The sequence below is a fragment of the Daphnia pulicaria genome, chromosome 1 (assembly GCF_021234035.1).
Source record: "Daphnia pulicaria isolate SC F1-1A chromosome 1, SC_F0-13Bv2, whole genome shotgun sequence".
In the NCBI taxonomy this organism is placed as follows: Eukaryota; Metazoa; Arthropoda; class Branchiopoda; order Diplostraca; family Daphniidae; genus Daphnia; species Daphnia pulicaria.
In genome coordinates this window covers 24,744,200-24,763,440 of record NC_060913.1, presented here as the reverse complement: position 1 = coordinate 24,763,440, position 19,241 = coordinate 24,744,200, and the positions used below count along the sequence as shown (strand labels likewise).

General features: G+C 46.2%; 1 protein-coding gene across 2 annotated transcripts; it reads right to left on the bottom strand.

The window, feature by feature from the left end:
* Window positions 1-291: 291 nt before the first annotated feature.
* Window positions 292-17,911, bottom strand: LOC124314163 (adhesion G protein-coupled receptor L3-like). Of its 2 annotated transcripts, none has more exons than XM_046779267.1 (10): window positions 17,334-17,911; window positions 15,994-16,179; window positions 7,419-7,617; window positions 6,910-7,016; window positions 6,166-6,714; window positions 3,374-5,307; window positions 3,206-3,309; window positions 2,684-3,065; window positions 2,423-2,590; window positions 292-2,359 (listed from the first exon to the last, which is right to left on the bottom strand). In XM_046779267.1, the coding sequence occupies exons 2-10, from the start codon at window positions 16,124-16,126 to the stop codon at window positions 1,217-1,219; spliced, it is 4,719 nt and encodes a 1,572-aa protein (XP_046635223.1). In that variant the 5' UTR covers window positions 16,127-16,179; window positions 17,334-17,911; the 3' UTR covers window positions 292-1,216. The 2 variants fall into 2 exon arrangements, with proteins under 2 accessions (XP_046635223.1, XP_046635231.1); XM_046779275.1 differs by lacking the exon at window positions 17,334-17,911 and adding an exon at window positions 17,157-17,301.
* Window positions 17,912-19,241: the final 1,330 nt, after the last annotated feature.

Here is a 19,241-nt window from a genome sequence, read left to right as displayed (position 1 = left end):
ATCGGGGCATCTAGACGTTGTCAAACTTGTCACGCAGATCAATTTCTTTTTTGGGCTTTTCTTGGGGGCCAAATAAAAAGTTCATCATCTCTATAGTACAGACAATAAACCCCCCGCTAAGTCTTGTTTTATACCTGCCAAAAGAATCTCAACTCTCTCCCTTTGATTGCCGGTACTTTGGTCCCGATATTTCGTCTCGTCATTTTCCCGTTTCGGCCATTGTATCCGCCAATCGACTTCCAAACGGTCTCCCTTCAAAAATTCGTGACTGAAAAATGAGAAAACCGGCAGTAACAGTTCAGACCAAGTTGTGTATTTGTCCAAACACAAAAAGAAACAAATTATCAGGAATTTTTGTTGAACTTTGTACAAAAAGAACAAAAAGGGGGGGAGAAAAACAAACAAACAAACAGAAAAAAAAAATGTCCGCCATATTTTTATATCAAAGCCGAGTAGCGCCACCGAAAACATAGAGACACACAGGCACGTCGCAATCGACATTATACACGAAAACAAATTACAAGTTTTTTTTTTTGCTGTTGAGTGGGGCGGGGGGTGGTGGTGGGTGAAAAAGGAGGAGGGTCGTCTTTTTTCTTAGTTAAATGATTTTTAGTTAAATATGATTTGTTTTTCTTCATTGACAATTTTGTTTTTTAAATTCACGGAGTAAATGGAGGGAGGGAGAGAATCGAGGTGGGCCATCAGACACAATTATAACACGCAATAATCAAGTCAATTGGATTGGGAGCGAGAGGATTATAGGAGACGAGGGAGAGGATGATATATCTGTTTTGTGTTGTATATATAATATATAATTTGACTAAAAAAACACGTCGATCAACTCAGGACACATTCAGTGGGGGGGGGGGGGGGTACAACGATGATGACACGCTTGTTTAAATATATAAATCTTCTCTCTTTTACTTTCATTATTTTTAATTTTTCCTTTTCTTTCTTCATCTTTTTCAATTTAAAGAAATTAAAAAAAGATGACAGAAAAAGGAAATTCTCCTCTTTGCCTCTGATTATTTACATGCGCAAAGTATATATCACATGATGAGAAATTTTTTCTTTTCCGGGGGAATCATCTCTGGTCATGGCAAAAAATCCTCCAATCATTCAATCCTCAACAACTCCTTTTGCTCCTCCACACGAAAAATTAAATTTTGTTTCTTCTTCGAATGTTTTTTTTTTTTTGGTTCACTTGTGTTGTCGTTCAGCACTCGGTGAAAGGAATGGTCGGCCTCTGCTGGATGGCGGGACTGCGCTGCTGTTCCAGGACGGCCCCGCTGGCCACGAAAATGCGCTCGCCGTTCATCAAACTGAGGGCCGTCAGTCCAGTCTCCTGCTCGTACGGGTACAGAGGGCCGCCGTTCGAGTGAGGAGGTGGCGGGCGCTGGCTGTAGCGGTCGGCGTCAAAGTGCGGAGCTCCCTCAAAGCCCATGTGGATGGGCGGCGGATGCGAATGTTGAGCGGCAATGTCAAACTGGGTCAGGCTCGGATGCCTGTGCTTGGTCCTCAGGTGCGGCGAGTTGAAGGCGCAGCTGATGGTCGTCAGGAGGTCGTGGGTACCACCGCCCGGCTGGCTCTGGCTGCTCAGCTGGTGGTGGTGGTGGCCGTGGTTGTGGTGGTGCTGGTGCTGCTGGAGCGGAATCAACGGCCGGCTGTCGCCGTAAGAGCGCGACGACTGGCGGCTGACGTCACTGCTGTTCTGGCGACGGTCCTCGTCGCTCAAATCGGACGCCTGCTGGTAGTGCAAGACGGCCGGCCCGCGCTGCAGCTGGTGCTGTTGGTTGTTGCTGCAGGGGCAGAGGTCGCCACCGCCGCATCCGGCGTTGCGCTCGATTTCCTCGTAAACCGGATCGGACACCATTCCGTTTTCCTCCTCTTCCGTCTCTTCCGTCAGCGTTTTGCGGGCTCCTCCGGGCCGTCTCAGGTCAATCTCCATGTAAGTGTGGTTCCAGGGCGAGGCCGAGCGGCTGCGCTTGTTGGAGCCCCTCAGGTGCTGCTGGTGGTGGTGGCCCAGTCGCAGTGGAGACGTCCGGGTGTTGTCGCGGAACTGGGCGATCAGCTGGGCGTCCATGGCGGCGCCTTCAGCCAGGGCTGGATTGGGAACTGGATGAGGGTAGTTGTTGCCTCGCGGTCGGTTCATACTTCCGTTGGCCTGTTGTTGTTGTTGCTGTTGTTGTTGCTGCTGCTGCTGTTGTTGTTGCTGGAGCAATTGTTGTTGCTGCTGCTGCTGGACTTGCTGCTGGACCAACGGCTGCTGGGCGCGAAGTTGCTGCTGACGGGGCGAAGAGTCGTCTTGCTCGGAGCTTCCATTTCCGGAATCACGTCCATAAGACTTGTACGAGCCATTCTAAATGAATAAAACCACCGTTAATTTTAAATGAATTCAAGTTAAATTTAAAAATAAATTTACCTCAAGTTCGTGGGGCGAGTTAATGATGGGCTGCTGCTTCAGGGTGCGGGCGCTGGATCGCAATTGGCTGTTTTTAGTGTTGTTGAGCCGCATGCTGCTGTTGTTGTTGCTGATCTGGGGCGTGACCAAAGTCACGTCGGTTGGTCCCCTCCACGGTTGTGGCATGTACTGCGCATCCATCGTAGAAAAAGAAAAAAACACGTTAATCATCCATCCATCCATCCATCCATCTGTCAAATCAAATTTGTTAAAAAAACTTACGGTGGCTGTGGTGAGAGCGTCGCCGGCAGTCAGAGTGGCGCCGGCCGAAGTGGCACCCGACGACCCGTAGAAAATGGTTTGATTGTCTTTGCCTCCGGCGCTGGGCGACGTGCCCGACGCGCTGGCCGACGACGACGAGCCGCCAGCACCCGACAGGCAGCTGGTGGGCAGACATCCGTGTCGGTGTAGGGCCTTGTAGACGTCCTTGCGCACCTGCTCGTCTTGGAAGCAGTGCAAGAAGAAGATGAAGAAGCCCTGGAAGCTGTTGAGGATCGTGAAAACGTAGGCCATGGCCACCGTCGACTCGCTCAAGTAGAGCAGACCAAACGTCCACGTCAAGCCCAAGAGGAACACCAAGATGAACGAGCCACGAATCCAGACCCTGCGGGGGGGTGGACAGAAATCAAATTAAAAGAAATAAAATGAGTGACGTTTTTCAACCCAGATAAAAAGTTGGAAAAGTTTGAAAATAAATTTGACGTTAAAGAGCTGGACAATAGGAGGAGGATGGGCGACCCTTACTTGGCATTAGTCAAACGCGATTGCTCTTTACTCTTCATGACAGCCGACGTGGTCTGGTGGCGATACATGACCCAAATGGCCAGTCCCAAAAAGATGAAATTGGCCTGAGATGAAATAAAAAAGTTAATTAAAAGTTGTTCAATCAAGGTAGAAGTAAATTTGACTTACGGCTAGGATGAGAATGACGGGGCCGACAAAGCTAAAGATGAAGTAATTGTCGGCTCTGAGCCAACAAAAGTCGGGAGTGCCGTAGCTGAAGGGGTCGACGATGGACGAGACGGCCACGATCAGGACGGGCACGCCGTAGCCGCACAGGTAGTACCACTTGACGCGCGACTTTTCAGACTCGAACACTTCCAGCAGCATGACGTAGAGCTGGAAGCCTTCCAGCAGCATCCACATGAAGGCGCAGAGAAAGAAAAAGTGGAGCAGGCCGGCCACCAGGCCGCAGACGATCCGGTCGTGTGTGGCGTTGATGCCGGACAGAAAAACGATCTCGGCCAGCAGCAGGCAGAGGCAGAGGTTCTTGTGGATCGTGTTGCGGTCCGATTTCAACTGGCGGTGGCACAGGGTGAAGATGGCGACGGCCAGGGCCAGGCAGACGATCGACACGCCGCAGCCAATGTAGGTGATGGTGGCCAGGGCCCGTTGGTGCAGCGAAGTCAGCGGAGTCGAGTGCAGGTCCATCAGGACGGCGAAATTGGTCAGGTGATCGCAGCGGCACTGCGTGTGAGTCCGGTTGGTGGCCAGCACTCGGCAGCCTTCGTCCGACCATCCGCTGACCGTGTAGTCCCAAAAGACGCACGTCGGGTTCGACACGTTGTCCTGTCTCAGATGCTGGAAGCGGATCGTCACCGGCTGAGGCAGCTGGATGTGACGGCCCTTGCCCAGCGAGGCGGAAATCACCCGAGAGTTGACGATGCGAGTGGCATTCTCAACGAAGTGGCCAAACTGCTGCTGTTGTTGTTGTTGTTGTTGTTGGATCTGCTGTCGGTTGGGAGACGAAACGGAACCGCCCGTCACGGCCGGCTGGTCGCGGTGCTGCTGCGACGAATGATGATGCTGCTGTTGGTGATTCATGCTGGCCGGGCTGAGAATGTCCTCCATGTGCTCGTAGGCGAAGAGAACGACGCGCACCAGTCCATTGTCACTGTTCTCCAGCAGGGCCTCGGCCGGCAGGGTGATCCAGTCCTCCTTCGACTTCCAGACCTGGAGCTCCTCGGCCGATGGGAACGACAGTTCGTTGATGTTGCGCATGTCCAGGACCCTGACCGACATGAGGATGTTGTCAAACGACTGGAAAACCGATTTCTGCCGCGAGATGGTGTTGGCCAGCAGGAAGGCGTTCTCCTCCAGCCCAGTCAGCAGGGCCGTCGCAGTCGTCCGGGCGTGCTGATCCCTTTGCTGAGTGGCGTAGTAATGCGGATCAGCCGAACCAGCCGAACCAGACGACGGGGACGATTCATCCGCATCGCCGGAAGTGGCGGAATAAGTGGCCGGAGCCGGAATGGCAGCCGGAGGCGTCGTCAGACCCAGATCTCTCCAAGCCAGTGACTGAGCAGAGCCCAGCAAGCTGGAACCGGCCCGGACGACGCTCTGAACCAATTCCGTGACGATGGCCTCACGCTGACGCCAGTCGGGAAAGGCCTGCAGGTCGGCCGCCATCTTGATAGCCATTTGACGGAGGAGCCGGGCGGCGGCCATCATGTCTCCGCCGTAGAGGGTCTTGGAGTGCGTCACCTGGGCCAGGTCGTTGGCGATGGAAATGATCGAGTCGCCCTCGCCGATGCGCGAGTCGAGCGACGTCAACCAGACGGACTTGCATTCGCTCAGGTCCGGCGACGACGGGTACCAGGCGGCAGGTGATCCATTGATGGAACCCGACGCTGAGGAGCAGAACCACCTGGCGTAACCCGTGGCACCTCCTGGGCACGGCTGCACCACATGGTCGCCGCTGCGGGTCCAGTTCCAGTAGAGTCCGCGGGTGACGGCCGGCTGGCAGTAGAGGGTGTGATCAACGCCGCCAGGTGGCCGCAGTGATTTGTGCCCGCCGTTAGTGTCCAGCGAAGAGGAGGAGCCCTTCGGTCTCGAACTACTGGCAGCTGTAAAAATAATAAATTTTTTTAAAAAATTGAACACAAACAGAAAAAAATAGAAATGTGAAAATCAAGTTGTTCATCCTTTCCCAAAAATTTATTTTATTTTATTTTTAAAAAATAAGAAAAAAAAACATTTTTATGAACGAGGTGGCATTGTGCGTGTGTCTCTCTCTCTGGCTAGAGGAAACGAGCGACGTTTTCTTTCTTCTCTCTCAGACTTCCATCTTTTTATTTATTTATTTTCTTGTGTGTAGGTTCATAACTGGAGGCTGTCTGTGTCGCCCATTTTCCCTTTTTTTTCTTCCATCTTCTTCTTCCCTCCATCCGACCGATTCTATTCACGCCATCGCCATGAACCGTGACACGTTCTTCTTTTTTTATTTCCCTTTGCCGCCCCTATTCCTTTTTTTTATTTTTTCTGTGTGTCTGACATCAGCCGGACACACTGGCGCATTCGAACACAAATAAGAAAGAAGAGAGAGTTAAAATAAAAATAAAGAAAAAAGGGAAAATGCGCATCAGACCCAATATGGTTCGAGAGAATTGGGGGGGGGGGGGGGGTGCCTGGGCCGTCGAATGAATCAAAAGACTCTCTCTCTCTCTGGGCGAAATGCAATTATTATTATCATCTACTCGCGCGCCGCCATTAAAGAAAAAAAGAAGAAAATAAAACGAAGCTGGACCAGCTTTAAAGGTGGCGGTGCTTTTTTTTTTGCCCATCCACAAATGGGGAGGCAACTAATCAGAATAGAATCGTAATAGGTCGACTGAGTGCGCAACACGCCCTCTAGTCACGAAAAACTGGCTCCTCGGGGTAGTAGTAGTAGTAATAGTAGTGGTTGGATGGATGGATGAACTTACCGGTGGTGCTGGAGCCGGGCGTGGTGAGCAGATCGCCATTTTGATCCTGGATGGGGTCCTGGTCGACGACCATGTCGTCCAATCCAATGAGATCCTGATCCTGGTCGTCGAGGCCGACCGAGACGAAAGTTGACGTGCTGGGCGGCAGCGGAGTGGAAGACGACGAAGAGGATTGGGGGCGACGTCCAGGGAAATCCGGGACCAGCACCGTCACTTCCGTCAACTCCACCAGCAAATTGGGCAGAGGCGTCGTCGTCGTCGTTGTCGTCGTCAAAGATTTGGCCGTCGTCGAGCTGGACGTCGCCGTTGTCGACGTTCCGTTTGAATGTTCAGAAATGCCGGCCGTCGTCGAAGCAGACGAAACGGACGCGGTCGAGTGGTTGGCGACGCTGTCGACTTGTTCGGCCAGCGTCGACGTCGCGGCCGGATTGGGCGTGGTCGTCGTGGTGGAAATCGACGCGTTCTGCAGTCCCAGCGTGTTCCAAATGGACGGGCCGACCGACGAGAACCAAGGAGGTCTGGGCCTGGCCGTCGACGACGTGGGCGTCGCTATTGTTTCCAAAAGAAAAAATGAATTCATTAAAGTTGCATTCATTGACTCATTAATCTGCGTGCCTCTACAAAACACCTACGCCCGGCCAAAAGAAAAGTCGATTGACTCTTTGTGTCCAAATTGGCGTATTGTCCGTGTCTGTAGTGCCCCGATGTAATACAACAACAACAGCAACAACAACAACAACATACCTGGAACGCATTGATAGTGGGCTTCGAGGTACTTGAGCGTGCCTGGGCACGGATCTCCAAAGACGTTGGTGCTGGCCAGAATGCTGCAATTAGTCTGCTGATTGCATCTGTGCATAATCACACGAGAGAAAAAAAAAATAATAAAAAAAAGAGAAAATGTTAAATAAAAGGTTTAGAAATAAATAACACACAATGCCGGCCGTGATTAGATCTGGCTGCCGTGCCAAGAAAATAAAAGGCTTTGCACCTTTTCCTTCTTTCTCCCCTTCTTCTTTCAGATTGTTATCATCATCCTCTCTTTTTCTGAGTCTTCCATTCGCCTCTGGGGGCAAATGGAAAGAAGAAGAAGAAGAAAAAGTTAAAAGTTCTTCGACCTTCTCCTGGAGAACCAGCGAACAAAAGAACCGGTTTCTTATACATTTTCTGATTTTTTGGTCACGGTTCTTCTCCTTCTTCTTATTTTTATCTTTTTAAAAGGCATCCGTTTGTTAGAAGAAGGTAGGACTCACTTTGAGTGGAGGGCGCGAAGGGAGCGATGCGACATGCAGTTGACGGACCAGTCCGTGTCTCCGTGCTCGTTGCAGATGGTGATGGAGAAGCGGCCGTAGTTGGCGCGCAGGAGGTTGATCACTTCGTTGTTTTCGCTGCACGACAGCGTCAACATGGACCCCTCGCACGCGTACGCCGTCCGGTACTTTCGCTGGTCACCTGTTGGATTTTTTTTTAAATAAAAAAGACGGAAATGATTAAATTGCATTTTTCTTTTGTCCAGGGATGATAAAAAGAAAAAAACATTTTTCATTTGAGACTGCGGTGGTGGCCGGATGGAGGGCAAGCGGGGGGGAAGAGAAACACGAATTATATTACGACACGGTCAGAAAGAAAAGAAAAACTTTTTTATTCCTAGAGGCCGCCCGTCGAGAAAACAGTGCCCCTCTTCCACCCCCAGAAAAAAAATATAAATTTTCATCTAATAGAAGAAAAAGATGATTCGACCTCCCTCGGTGGTTTTGAACACGTCCGAGAAAATAAAATAAAAAAAACTGGCAACTTTGTCGCGTCAAAAAAAACACAACAAAGTCGAAAACTCTAAAAATTGTCATAAAAATCCGAGTGAAATCAAGTCAGAAAAAAAATGTTGAAATAGACAAGAAAAGGAAAAAAAAAGATGATGAGCGAGCGCAACAGTTTGATGGGCGGGTCTGATCTTAACCATCGGCGGCGTCTGCAAGGGGCTGTCATCATGGCCCTTCGTGCCGACCCATCATCATCATCATCACACGGAGCAACAACAACTGCAACAACAGCACCGAGAAAGATCCGGCATTGAAACACTTGTCATTATACTTATTACAATTGTTGAATAGAGAGAGAAGAAAAATAAAGTTTTCCCCTCCACACAACTATTTTTCTTCCTTCCCATTTGGAAACATCAATCAAGTAATTGACTTTGCCTCTCTTTCATTCGTTTCTCGCCTGGGCCTCTTCTCTTGGCTGCTCGCAGCGCTCCCGAATTGCGTGTGTGTGTGTGCACACGGCCGAGCAACCTCCTCTTCCTCACAGCATTTGTGATTGCCGAAAATAGCCAAAGGGCTTCTTCTTCTTCTTTTGATTTTTCTTATACCAGGAGAGCGGCGCCTCAAGACACGAGAGCGCACGCTAGAGCCATCCATCAAATCATTGAATTCTTCTTCTTCGTGTTTGAGGAGAAGTTATACATTTGTATATCAAGAGAGCCGACACACACACAATTCTCGTGGCCCCCAGTATTTTTCTTTCTTTTTTGTTTTTATTATTTTTATTATTTCGGTTGGATAACCCGAGCGTGATTCGAATGATGATGCCGCCAAAAAACTATTTGTCTCTTTACAACAACAAAAAGGAGGTGGGGGGGAGGACGACAACAACAAACAAAAGAAGTCGAAGGAAATCGTAAAAAAAGAACAAGAGGGACGAAAAAGAGTTGTATAACGTAATCCACTAGTACCACTATATTTATATATACACACACAGAGAGACGAACACAATGGCAGCTGAGTGACTCTGTTGCGGAAGCCGAATCCAAAATACACGTGAGTGTATCCCTCTACACATCCATTTGGCCGGAAAGTTGTTTTCTTTCTTTCTTCTTTTTTGGGGTGTCACACGAAAGATCATCAGGTGATGTGTGCGCCAGCAAAGGCGGAAGAACTAACGGGACTGGGGGGAGCGTGAGTTTCTCGGCACTTTTGGCTCGGCTCCCATTTTTCATTTGATTTTTTCGCCAATAGAAAAATATTCGTTTCCCGTTTTCACACTATTGTAGTCACTACTACTACAAGGTGTGTGGCTCTTTTGTTGTTTCTCTCTCTCTGCTATGGGCGTGTCGCAATTCGCACCTCCCGCCCCGTTTCTTCCTTTTCAATTTCTTGTAACGCAGTCGACAATCAAAAAAGATATGGCCCAAAGACATTTTCCTTCTGATTTCGTGAGCATCTTTTGTGTGCGTATTCATGTCATCTTATTTTTTCTCAACTGAGTAAAAAAGATTCCAATCTCATGCCGAGCAAACAGTCACGGTCCGGCGTGACTTTGTAGAGCCTCTAAAAGAAAATATCGTCCGCCCTTTTAAAAGTTATATGGAATCAGTGGCGCCTTCTTATTCGATCAAAACCATTTTTTCTTTTAAATCGAAAAAATCTACGCAGGTAACAAAAATAAAGGGGGGAGACCAAAGATCGGATGACGTTAACCGACCAGATTTTTCTTCTTTTTCTTACCTTTTGGGTTTGTGTTCAAGGGGATAAAAAATTTTTGGGGTTTTGAAAAAAATAAAATCAAAAAGACACCGGCAAAAAGAGATAGTTTCCCCCTTTTTCTTTCTTATCCCTCCTCCTCCTTCTACAAGAAGAAAGAAAAAATGAAATAAAATAACATGTAAAAGAGGCGGGTTTCTAGACCTCCCAGGGTTTCCTCCCTCCCCTTCTTGTGTCGGGGCCGCCATTTTTTTTTTTTATTTTTTGATCCTCCACAACACAAAGTTTTTCTTCTTCTTTCCTTCCCAGTCGTGCCCCATCATTTACTCCCATCTCTCTCCCACACAACAACAACAACAACCCAAAAGAAAAATCAAAAGAAAAATCCTTTTTCTTCTTTGATTCAAGGTCCGATTCAAACAGACACATTTTTTTGATTTCCTACAATCACAACAACCTCACAGAAATCTTCCTAGTCCTGTTGTTGTTGTTGTAGGAGACCCGTGGTCGTCATCGGTTTGGCATGTTGAAATATTTGACAAGAAAACAAGAAGAGAATAGAATTTTTCAAAGTTGAAAAACACAAAATTTGAACTCGGTTGTTTTTTGGGTTGCGCCGGATGCCATACATCCAACAACTTTGTAGGTCAAACGTTTTTCTTCTTCTTCTTCCGTCTAAAAGTACTTGCAACCTGAATTCATCACGCAGGGGAAACCCGACGAGTGAGAGAAAAGTTGAGAGTCCGCCACCAAAGAAGTTGCCAACGCGGATTCTCTCACACATTCAATCGTCGCTCTTGTTTCCCCCTGTCGTCCTTGTTTCCCACTTTAATTTATAAAAAAAAGGCAACAACAACAACAACAACAACGGGGTCCTGCGAGAGTTTCTCTCGTTGCGTGTCGTCGTGAAAACAAAACAAAACAAAAAGTCGGAAAAACAAAAGGCTCATCATTTAGACGAGACTGCAGCAGCAGCAGCAGCAGCGGCGCATTGTGTACATGTGTGTGTGTCTATCGATTCGTGGATGCAAATCGGCTCTGCCGACTCACGAAGAGGCCAAAAGACAAGAGAGAGGCTAACTAATGACTTCATTAACATCACGCGCGTGAAATCAACGGCCTTGGTCTTTCTACCTACCTCTCTTGTGTGTAGCTCGATGGATAATCATTATTACGGGGTATTAGCCAAAGACCATTTTCCTTCCCCCCCATCCACTGAAAAATGATTATTTTTTCCTTGTGTCTATCAAAAGAAAAAGAAAAACGAATTTTCCCATGAAAAAAAATGCCAAAAAATAAAGTTTAAGACTTGAAGTCTCCAGGTATTGGTGGGAATAGACTTTTTGACATGTCTCAGCCCCCCCACCCTAACCTAACGCCGTCTGGGATCTTTTTTCTTCCTTCCTCCAGCGATCTTTATCTTTTTCTGATTTCCATTTAAATGTACAAGGAAAGAAATATTTCCCTTTTATTTATTTCCAGGGAGAATCAATAGGGTCATGCGTCCCATCTTGCAGTAAAGAAGAAAAAAGTGATTTCTCTGTGAAATCAAAGTGGACGGGAGTCGGCGTGATCTGTCCATTCAAAGTCGGATCAAGTCAGAGAAAATCAAGAATTTGAGAGGAGAAAAAAAAAGGGGGACACGGTCTAACAAGGAACTACATGTCCTCCTGTCACACGCCACCATCATCATCTCTCCGGGCGCAAAACAAGAAAAAGAAAAAAAGAATCTTTTGGGATAAAAAAGAAATTTTCTTTTTTTTTTTTTCTTTTTGGTTCCCACACAAGAAAAAACATTAGCCTCTCTCTCTCTCCCCACGTCTCTCCTCCAACCGTTTGGGTTCTTCTTCATCTCCCTCAACATTTTTCTTCTTCTTCATGTGTGGATCCCCCCCGAAAAAGGTGAGAAAAAAGGGAAGTCTGAGGGGTTGGTCTTCAGTTTTCTCTTGGCCAAAAAAAGGTTCAGAGTTCATCATCAAATGGACGTCACAGTGAGGAGCTCCACAACTAAAAACCCCCGGGTAGTTCGTTAAGGTTAGGTAAAAAAGGAGAAAATCTCAGCATCATCTTATCACCTCAACCCCCACCACCAAATCAGAATGTTTCCCCCCTTCCAAGAAAAAATTTGAATATCACAAGAAAAAAGAGTTGCGTGTATCCCGTTGTGAAAGAGATGAGAAACTCTTCTGTGTGTATTATCGATTCGGGAAAAGAGGGGAGGTCCTCCTCTGCGATCGTAATAGCAGTAGTAATAGACGGCGGAGGGAGTTGCTATGGTAACCTCCGACAAGATCGAACGCAGCCTCTTGCACAAGAAGAAGAATCTACCCGACTTTGATTTCGTTTGATTTCCAGAGAGAAAATAAAAATTTCTTCTTCTTATTTTTAGATGTCGTTTTCAAAAGAATTCGGGTAATGCCCTTTCGCTTCTTCTTCTATTTCGTAAAGGGGTGAGAGAGCACATGAGCAACCATGCGCAGACGACAAGCGACATCTTTGTGTGTGTGTTGCGTCTGATTCTTTTTGCTCTGCTCTCCGCCTTGTTTTATTATTATTTTCTTTCGCATTTACACAAGAGAGAAAAAGAATGCCAGAGAAGAAGAAGAAGCCAACCAGCCAGAAAGGACTTTTTTTTTCTTTTCCCTTTTGACGGCGGAATGTAACAAACGCCAAAGAAAAAAGAGACAAAGGAGAATCTTTGTAGGAGGAGGAGGAGGAGGATATGTCGTCGGTCGTCACAATCTATTTTTAATTTGTTTTCTATTTTTTTGGGTCTTTTTCTATCCCCATCTCTTTGCGACATGTACTTAATGCAAAAGAGAGCGACACACACGACAGTCCAAACAGACCGAAAAAGACATGCGCAGTTGTGATTGAACGGTCCCCCCCTCTTTTCCGGATGATATTTTTGCTCCGACTGGTGGCTCAATCTAAACTAACAAGGAAAATTGATTGAAAATCCAAAAAGGGGGAAAGAAAGAAAGAGAGATGCTTAATGGAAATATATTCTCCACCCTCTCTCTCTCTCTTGGTAATGTAACAACAATCTCTAATCGAATAGCCCGGATGGAAACCCAGGCTGGGGAGAGAGGACCGTCGCAACAATAGATCCGCGCATCCGTCACGCCGTTCCACCAGACCCACACACACTCGACTCGACTCGACCCCCACCGAAAAAGTTGCTTTTTCCTATTCTCCTTTTGGCTATTAATCGACACCGACTGGCTGGACTTGACTGGCCAACAAAAAGTCAACAAACGACAACAACAGTTGCAACCACAATGCATCCATCCGCCAGAGGACTCTGCTGTTGTTGTTGTTGGGGCTAGGAAGAAGAAGAAGAAGAAGAGGGGAGAGAGGAAAAGGTTGTTGGTACGTTGGCCGGGCAAGCTGGCTGCTGCTGCATTCCAGACTCTCTCTCACTGTACCCTTACAACGCGTCCTTTTTGGACACAACAAAAGAAGAAGAAAGAAAAAGAAAGAAAAAAAAGGACTGTCTGGCCAGGACCAGGCTGGCCCTTTTTCTCTCTGCTAGCTAGCTCTCTGTGTGTGACAGAGATGGATGTGTTTATTGCCATGAAGCTGGCGGAGGGTCAAAGTATCCGTTTTTTTCTTCTTCTTCTTCTTCTATTCTCTTGTCGTCTATTCCCCACAGCTGAACAAGAGAATCGCTCCTCCGTGTGTTGCTCGTCGTGTCCAACAACAACCAACCAAATCGATCGAGAAAATATAATCATAATAATAATAATAATAAAGAGTCCCTGGGATGTGTTGGATATTATTTTATAGAAAATAGAAGCAAGTCTCTTAAATGTTACTACACACACATAGACTGGAGGCTATTAAAAGTTGGGATTATTTTTCGGGATCGATCGAACGACATCCCTTCCTCCTTCAGCCAGTAGATTTCCTCCTCTCTTCCCCTATTTCCCCCTGGTGGGCTCCTAGCTCCTATATAGATCCCTCCGTTCAATACAGACACAAACATTAATAATCGACGTCGACGACGGGCCCCAAAAACCATCGGCAGACGGGAGAGGAGGGGAGGAAGGGATTTAGCCGGTCGGCTACCCCCTGTGATACAAAAGTAATGAGCAACTTCTACTTCCATCGCATGTACACAACCTTCCCTCCTATATAGCCCCTCAAGGCTCTTCAAACCCCCCCACCCATCTTCTTATGGACGAGTTCTACCACCACCACCCCCTCACGCAAACACGTACCCCCCCCCCCCCCCCCCACTACTCTTTCCGTCTGCCAATGTTGACTCTCAAAAGTCCATCGACGTACGTTCGGGTGAGAGAAAAACAATAACCCAAGGAGTAAAAAAAGTTCTGGGGGATGATTGTGTCAACAAACACGAGCGCACACACAATATACACACACACACTCCGAGACTATATACAAAGATGGTAAGGCTAAGGAAAACACAGACGAATATCATTTCAAAAGTTGATGGCCGATATCGGCTACAAAAAGTTTGTAGAGTTTCAGACCTTGGAAATTTGGTCGAGTGGATCAACACCGTCCATCTGCCACACGGTCCACCCCACTCTTGTGAGAGAGGGGACAGGTGTGAATCCTCCTAGAAACTCAATTGACCGTGAACAACAACCCCCTCCACCCCCGCTCTCCCCCTAGAAGAAAAGAAAAGCTCACGGACGGATCCATTACTCACACGACTCGCCCACTCAACAGTAGCCGGCCCAGGGTGTCTGTGGAGAGAAGATCACGAGGAATTTTTCAATCAACACCATCACCAGTCGGGGTTGACGTTGAACAGGAGAGGACATCCAGCTGAGGGTGTAACACCGGATGAAACGACATCCTCTTTTTGTTTTCTACCTCCCTCAAATAATGAGCATTGCACTGGGCAATTTTGTGGAACGAACAACCGGAACTGTGTGTGTGACTCTGGCGTGCGCGCGTCACTGTGCGGTCAAACTTTATTTTTTTCTTGTCCTGTGGGGGTTTGGTTTGGAAAATATACGTGACGCGTAATCTACACCCTCTGAACTCTTAAATAGACTTTTTTCTTGTATGTGTATACCTCCCCTGGTCAATTTCTAGGCAGCAGACCTCCCTCTCAAATACAAGTGGACCCCCGGAAGAAAGAAGAAGCAGAGCAATAAAGAAGGGGACCCTCTTGCAATGGGCCCCCACAAAGAAGAAAGAAAAAAACTTTTTTAAGGGGAAAAATAAAAATCAATAAAAATTTGTAGAAAAGGGGCTGTGTGGTGTATATGCCCTTATTTGAGGAGATCTGGTTCCTTGTGTGTCGCCTAGCTTTTTTTCCTCCTTAAAAGAGGACCCCAAAACATTCCTGCGAAGGGTTTTTCTCTCTAGCTCCATGGGGAGACATTTTTACAACCTGGATATTGTCGTGTGTATCGGAGAGAGTCTAAGGTGGATGGGCGGAGGCACAAGTAGAAGAAAAAGTCCAAAAAAGATCCAAGAAACAAGACAGTCGTCACACACGCCAAAAGACATAAATCCCCTCCTCCCAACCGACTGTGACACTCGGCTGTGCATACGACACACACACACACACACACAGCCCAGTGGAATGTCACGTGGACACACCAGACCGAAAATATACAACGAGATAAGGAGATGGATGTGTCTTTTTAAGAGTTTCAAGAAGAACTTGGACTGGAGGCGGCATCGATGATCGTAAATTTCAGACCCAAAGTTCTTCTTCTTCTTTTGTTTCTTCATCAATCGATCGTCTTATCATTTCCGTTCAGACGAAAAAGAGAAGAGAATTATTGGCTTCAATCCCTCGCAGCCAGATTCTCAATTGATATCCAAAGTTCTTCTTCCTTTGCGAAGGGTTTCTTATTTAAACTCCGCTATCTGAAACACACAACGGCGTGTCCGAGGTGAATTGTGTTTCTCTCCGCAATGTCGTAAAACTTTTTCTCAATACGACACCACCACCACCACCGCCATTTGATGGCCAAGTTATAAAAGAAATAACCGGGTGGAATATAAATTTTTCTTTTCGCTCGAGAGGTAATTAAAATGGAAGGAGGAGGCAGCTATTGAGCCAATCAATGGGAGGAGGCTGCTATTTCAATTTGGTAGAGAGCGACCAAAGTAGTCGTGTAGGCCCTGGTGTGTGTGTGGAACAATCACAAAAGAAAAGTTTTCGACAGAGCCCTACCCTATAGACGACGAGATATGTAGAGCTCATTAAGATGAGAAAAGTTTTACTGGTGAGGGGGGATTGTCGTTGACAAACTATTGTACTACTACCAGCGTCGTCGGTCGGGAGTAGCTTACGACAAGTTGACTGGGGGGAGTATAAGAAAATCAGTTTTGAGAGGGTTTGCACATGGAAACTTACCGGCCGGAGCTCGGGCTTGAGCCGCTAGACAGAACGAGACAATCAGAGTCCAGACGAATAATAATATCGACGAGGATGATGTTGATGATGATGATGAAAACCACCAGCTTCGACTGCGAGACAAGAGCGCCATGACGTTCTCTCTCTCTCTCCTCCACCCGCGTCAAATCAAATAATCCTTTTTTCCTGTTGAATAGACAAAAGAAATGTTTGTTAATAATCAAGACCACAATCAATGAATTGCAAATCGTGTGTCGGCCAAAAAAAACAAATTCTTATTCCTTTTCTCTCTCCATCACTGATTAGTAGCCGAGTTCTCGTTCGGACCAACTTCTTTTTATTGCATTTTGGAACGTTCAAAAATATAAAAGAGAAACAAAGCGTCGTTAAAAGAAAGACTTAAAGTATAGTCATCATCTAGAGGGAGAAACGCAAAACATTTTACGGAAGACGAGTAAAAATAATTGAATGGACACACACACACACAGGAAAGATCCAATCAACTTTTTGGGGTTCTTTTTTTCTGTGGTGTTTGGCCCTTTTTTTGAAACAACAAAAATTAAGAGCGTTTCGTAGAGAGAAAGACGAAAGTTTAAGTCTTTCAAATTGAGGTTGAAAGAGGAGATGATTTTAAGGTTCCAGCTCAGAGGCGGAAGATACCGCGAGGTTTGTAATTACTCCCCAACGCCACTCCCCATTTTTTCCCTCTCACAAAAACAAGAAAAAAACCCTCGGACAATCTTTAATTTTCTTTTCCCAACAGTTTAAAACAACAGTTTTCTCCTTTTCTTCCATTTTTAAAAAAAGGAAATAACATTTTTCAGTGTGTGACGGTTTCGACAACGCGATGACGAATCCGAACGCCAAGTGTCAAAAACCTTGAGGGCGTCTGAAACGTTTTTTCTCAAACGGGAGAGTTAAATTCAGGAATTTGTAATGTTTATTCAAATTTCTGGCCGTAAAAAAAAATAGAACCGAAATGTTTCCAAGTCATTGGCCGATGCAAATTGGGTGTCCTATGTGATACTGCACTACCAGTTGATCATCATCGATCAAAATACATATGATAAAAGGGCGGCCATGTCGGCACGACCAACCCATTTCGTTCGTTTTTTGGTACATTTTTTTGATGATTCACAAAAGAAATTTTTGTTTCCTTTTACCTGCCGAGTCCCAGTGTCGGTGGCGATGACTTTGTTTTATCAAATAAAAAGATTTTCTCTACTTTTTTTCGTTACTAATCGACAAACAGAATTGACCAAAGAATCACCACCGATCCTGCATTTTTGTCCACACTTTTTAAAAATCTCTCCCGTGAAAAAACAAAAATGAATTTTTACTTTTATTTGAGAATTGTTGTGTTTCGGTTTAATCCTTCAAACGGCTGGAACGTATAACACACACACAGACACACAAGACACACACACTCACACACACGCACTTGTTGAGAAGAAGAATTCTTTCTCTTGATATTTATTTTATCTTGGCCCTCTCGGCTCAAGAAGGAAAGAACAAACCCTCGGGCCTCTCTCTCTCTCAAACACCACTTCAACAATGGCGTCCGAATTTTTCTTTTCGAATTTTTTCCTCGTTGCTGTTGTTCTCTCACTCACTCAAAACTTTTTTTTCCAAAATTAAAATTCAAACGTTTAGGGTTGATGGGTTGTTAAAACACATTGCAGATTTCTAATTTTTCTGAGTATAAAAAAGGAAACAAATTTCCAAGTAAACTAGGTGGCGCGTCGGCTTTCCAGAAAATACACACTAGACACACAACACACACACAACTGGGCGCAAAAGAAAAATTTGGTTGGGGGAGAAAATGTGTTTTCCTTTTACAATGAAAAACGGGAGAGCGACGAACGTGGAGCTCCTGCACCGCTGACGTCCGACTGGAAACTGATGGCAAATGCTAAAGAGTCGCTGGCAAGAGGTACGACGCTGCTACAGTGCTGCCCCTTCCTCTTTCTTTCTCTCTAGCTTAGCTCTCTCTCCCTCTTTTCCAAAATGGCCGCCGCCATGAACCGTTTTTTCTTCTTTTTCCCAACCCGCGGGTTCTTCTCGGATCCAATCCGCCACGAGGGGGAGGAGTCTGTTTAGCCTCAGGCCTAGGGGTGGAAAAATAACAAATAAAAAAGTGGGGGGGACAACAACCCAGAAAATTTCCAACAACATTTTGCAACTGTGGGCCAGCGGATGAGAACCGCATTGTGTCCATTTTCCCTTTCATAAATTGGCACAATGACACCAGGGAGGGTAGGAATAAACAATGAGCATTCCACCTAGACACACGAAGAATGTTTTCCCATCAATACCTGATGACTATCGACGTTATTTGATCAAAGAAAATCGTGCTTGACCCGTTGTGACATCGTCGTCCCCGATCTCCATTTTATTATTCGCGTGCACACAGCCCCAGCCATCAGCCCAATCGAAAAAATTGACGATCCCGGCGAGCAGGAGAGACCACCCATCATCATTCGCCTCCAATTAAAAGACAAACAAACAGAAATAACCATTTGGGGCCCTGGGCTGGCTATTATATGCGCGTCGTCGTCGTTCAGTCGTGAGTGTAGTATCGATTCGACACGACGAATTTAGACGTGACGATCGGTTTTCTTCTCTCTCCCCCATTATTCTTTCGAGTCAGCTGAAATTCGAAACTCCCGAAAAACTAAAAGAAAAGAAAACCCCCCCTCCGCAACCAATTTCTTTTCACATTCATCATCAAGTGGATATTATACTACATGTAGATGATGTACACACAAGAGCAATAGTGAACAAGAAACTTTAAGAGCTGTATGGCTGCTAGCTCCCATTGTTTTAGATATATCCTCCTCGCATTGAGCGATGATCGCGACGGACTGTGCAAGGGTGATGAGTGTATCAAAAGGCGTAGTCTCTCGCCGAGTAGTAAGTAATCATCAGAAAACTTATCCAATGGTACACACACAAGTATTATACATGTAAGAACAATGAGTCGTCCCCCTTGGTTTTTATTTGCGAAAGGGGTGAAAAGAAATTTCCATCCGCGTGCACAATTCTTATTCTCTCTTTCTCTCCCTCTCACTCGGTTGGTGATTAGAGAATGAAGAATCGATAACTTATTCATTAACATCCGACGGCGCTGTATTATAATACACGCCAGAGCAGAGCAGAGCAGCCCGGCTGATGATTGAAATGTTACCAGCTAATCAGAAATCAGAGTTGGGAAATTTTTCGACTCTGGCGCGCTATTATTATCGAAT

What these genes read in the sequence shown, in the direction of transcription:
- LOC124314163 (XM_046779267.1), bottom strand. Translation starts at nt 16,126, where the DNA reads ATGGCGCTCTTGTCTCGCAGTCGAAGCTGGTGGTTTTCATCATCATCA. An exon ending in TCGCGTTTGACTAATGCCAA is followed by an intron (nt 3,066 to 3,205) that starts GTAAGGGTCGCC and finishes ACCCCCCCGCAG; the next exon opens with GGTCTGGATTCGTGGCTCGT. An exon ending in ACGCTCTCACCACAGCCACC is followed by an intron (nt 2,591 to 2,683) that starts GTAAGTTTTTTT and finishes ATGGATGCGCAG; the next exon opens with TACATGCCACAACCGTGGAG.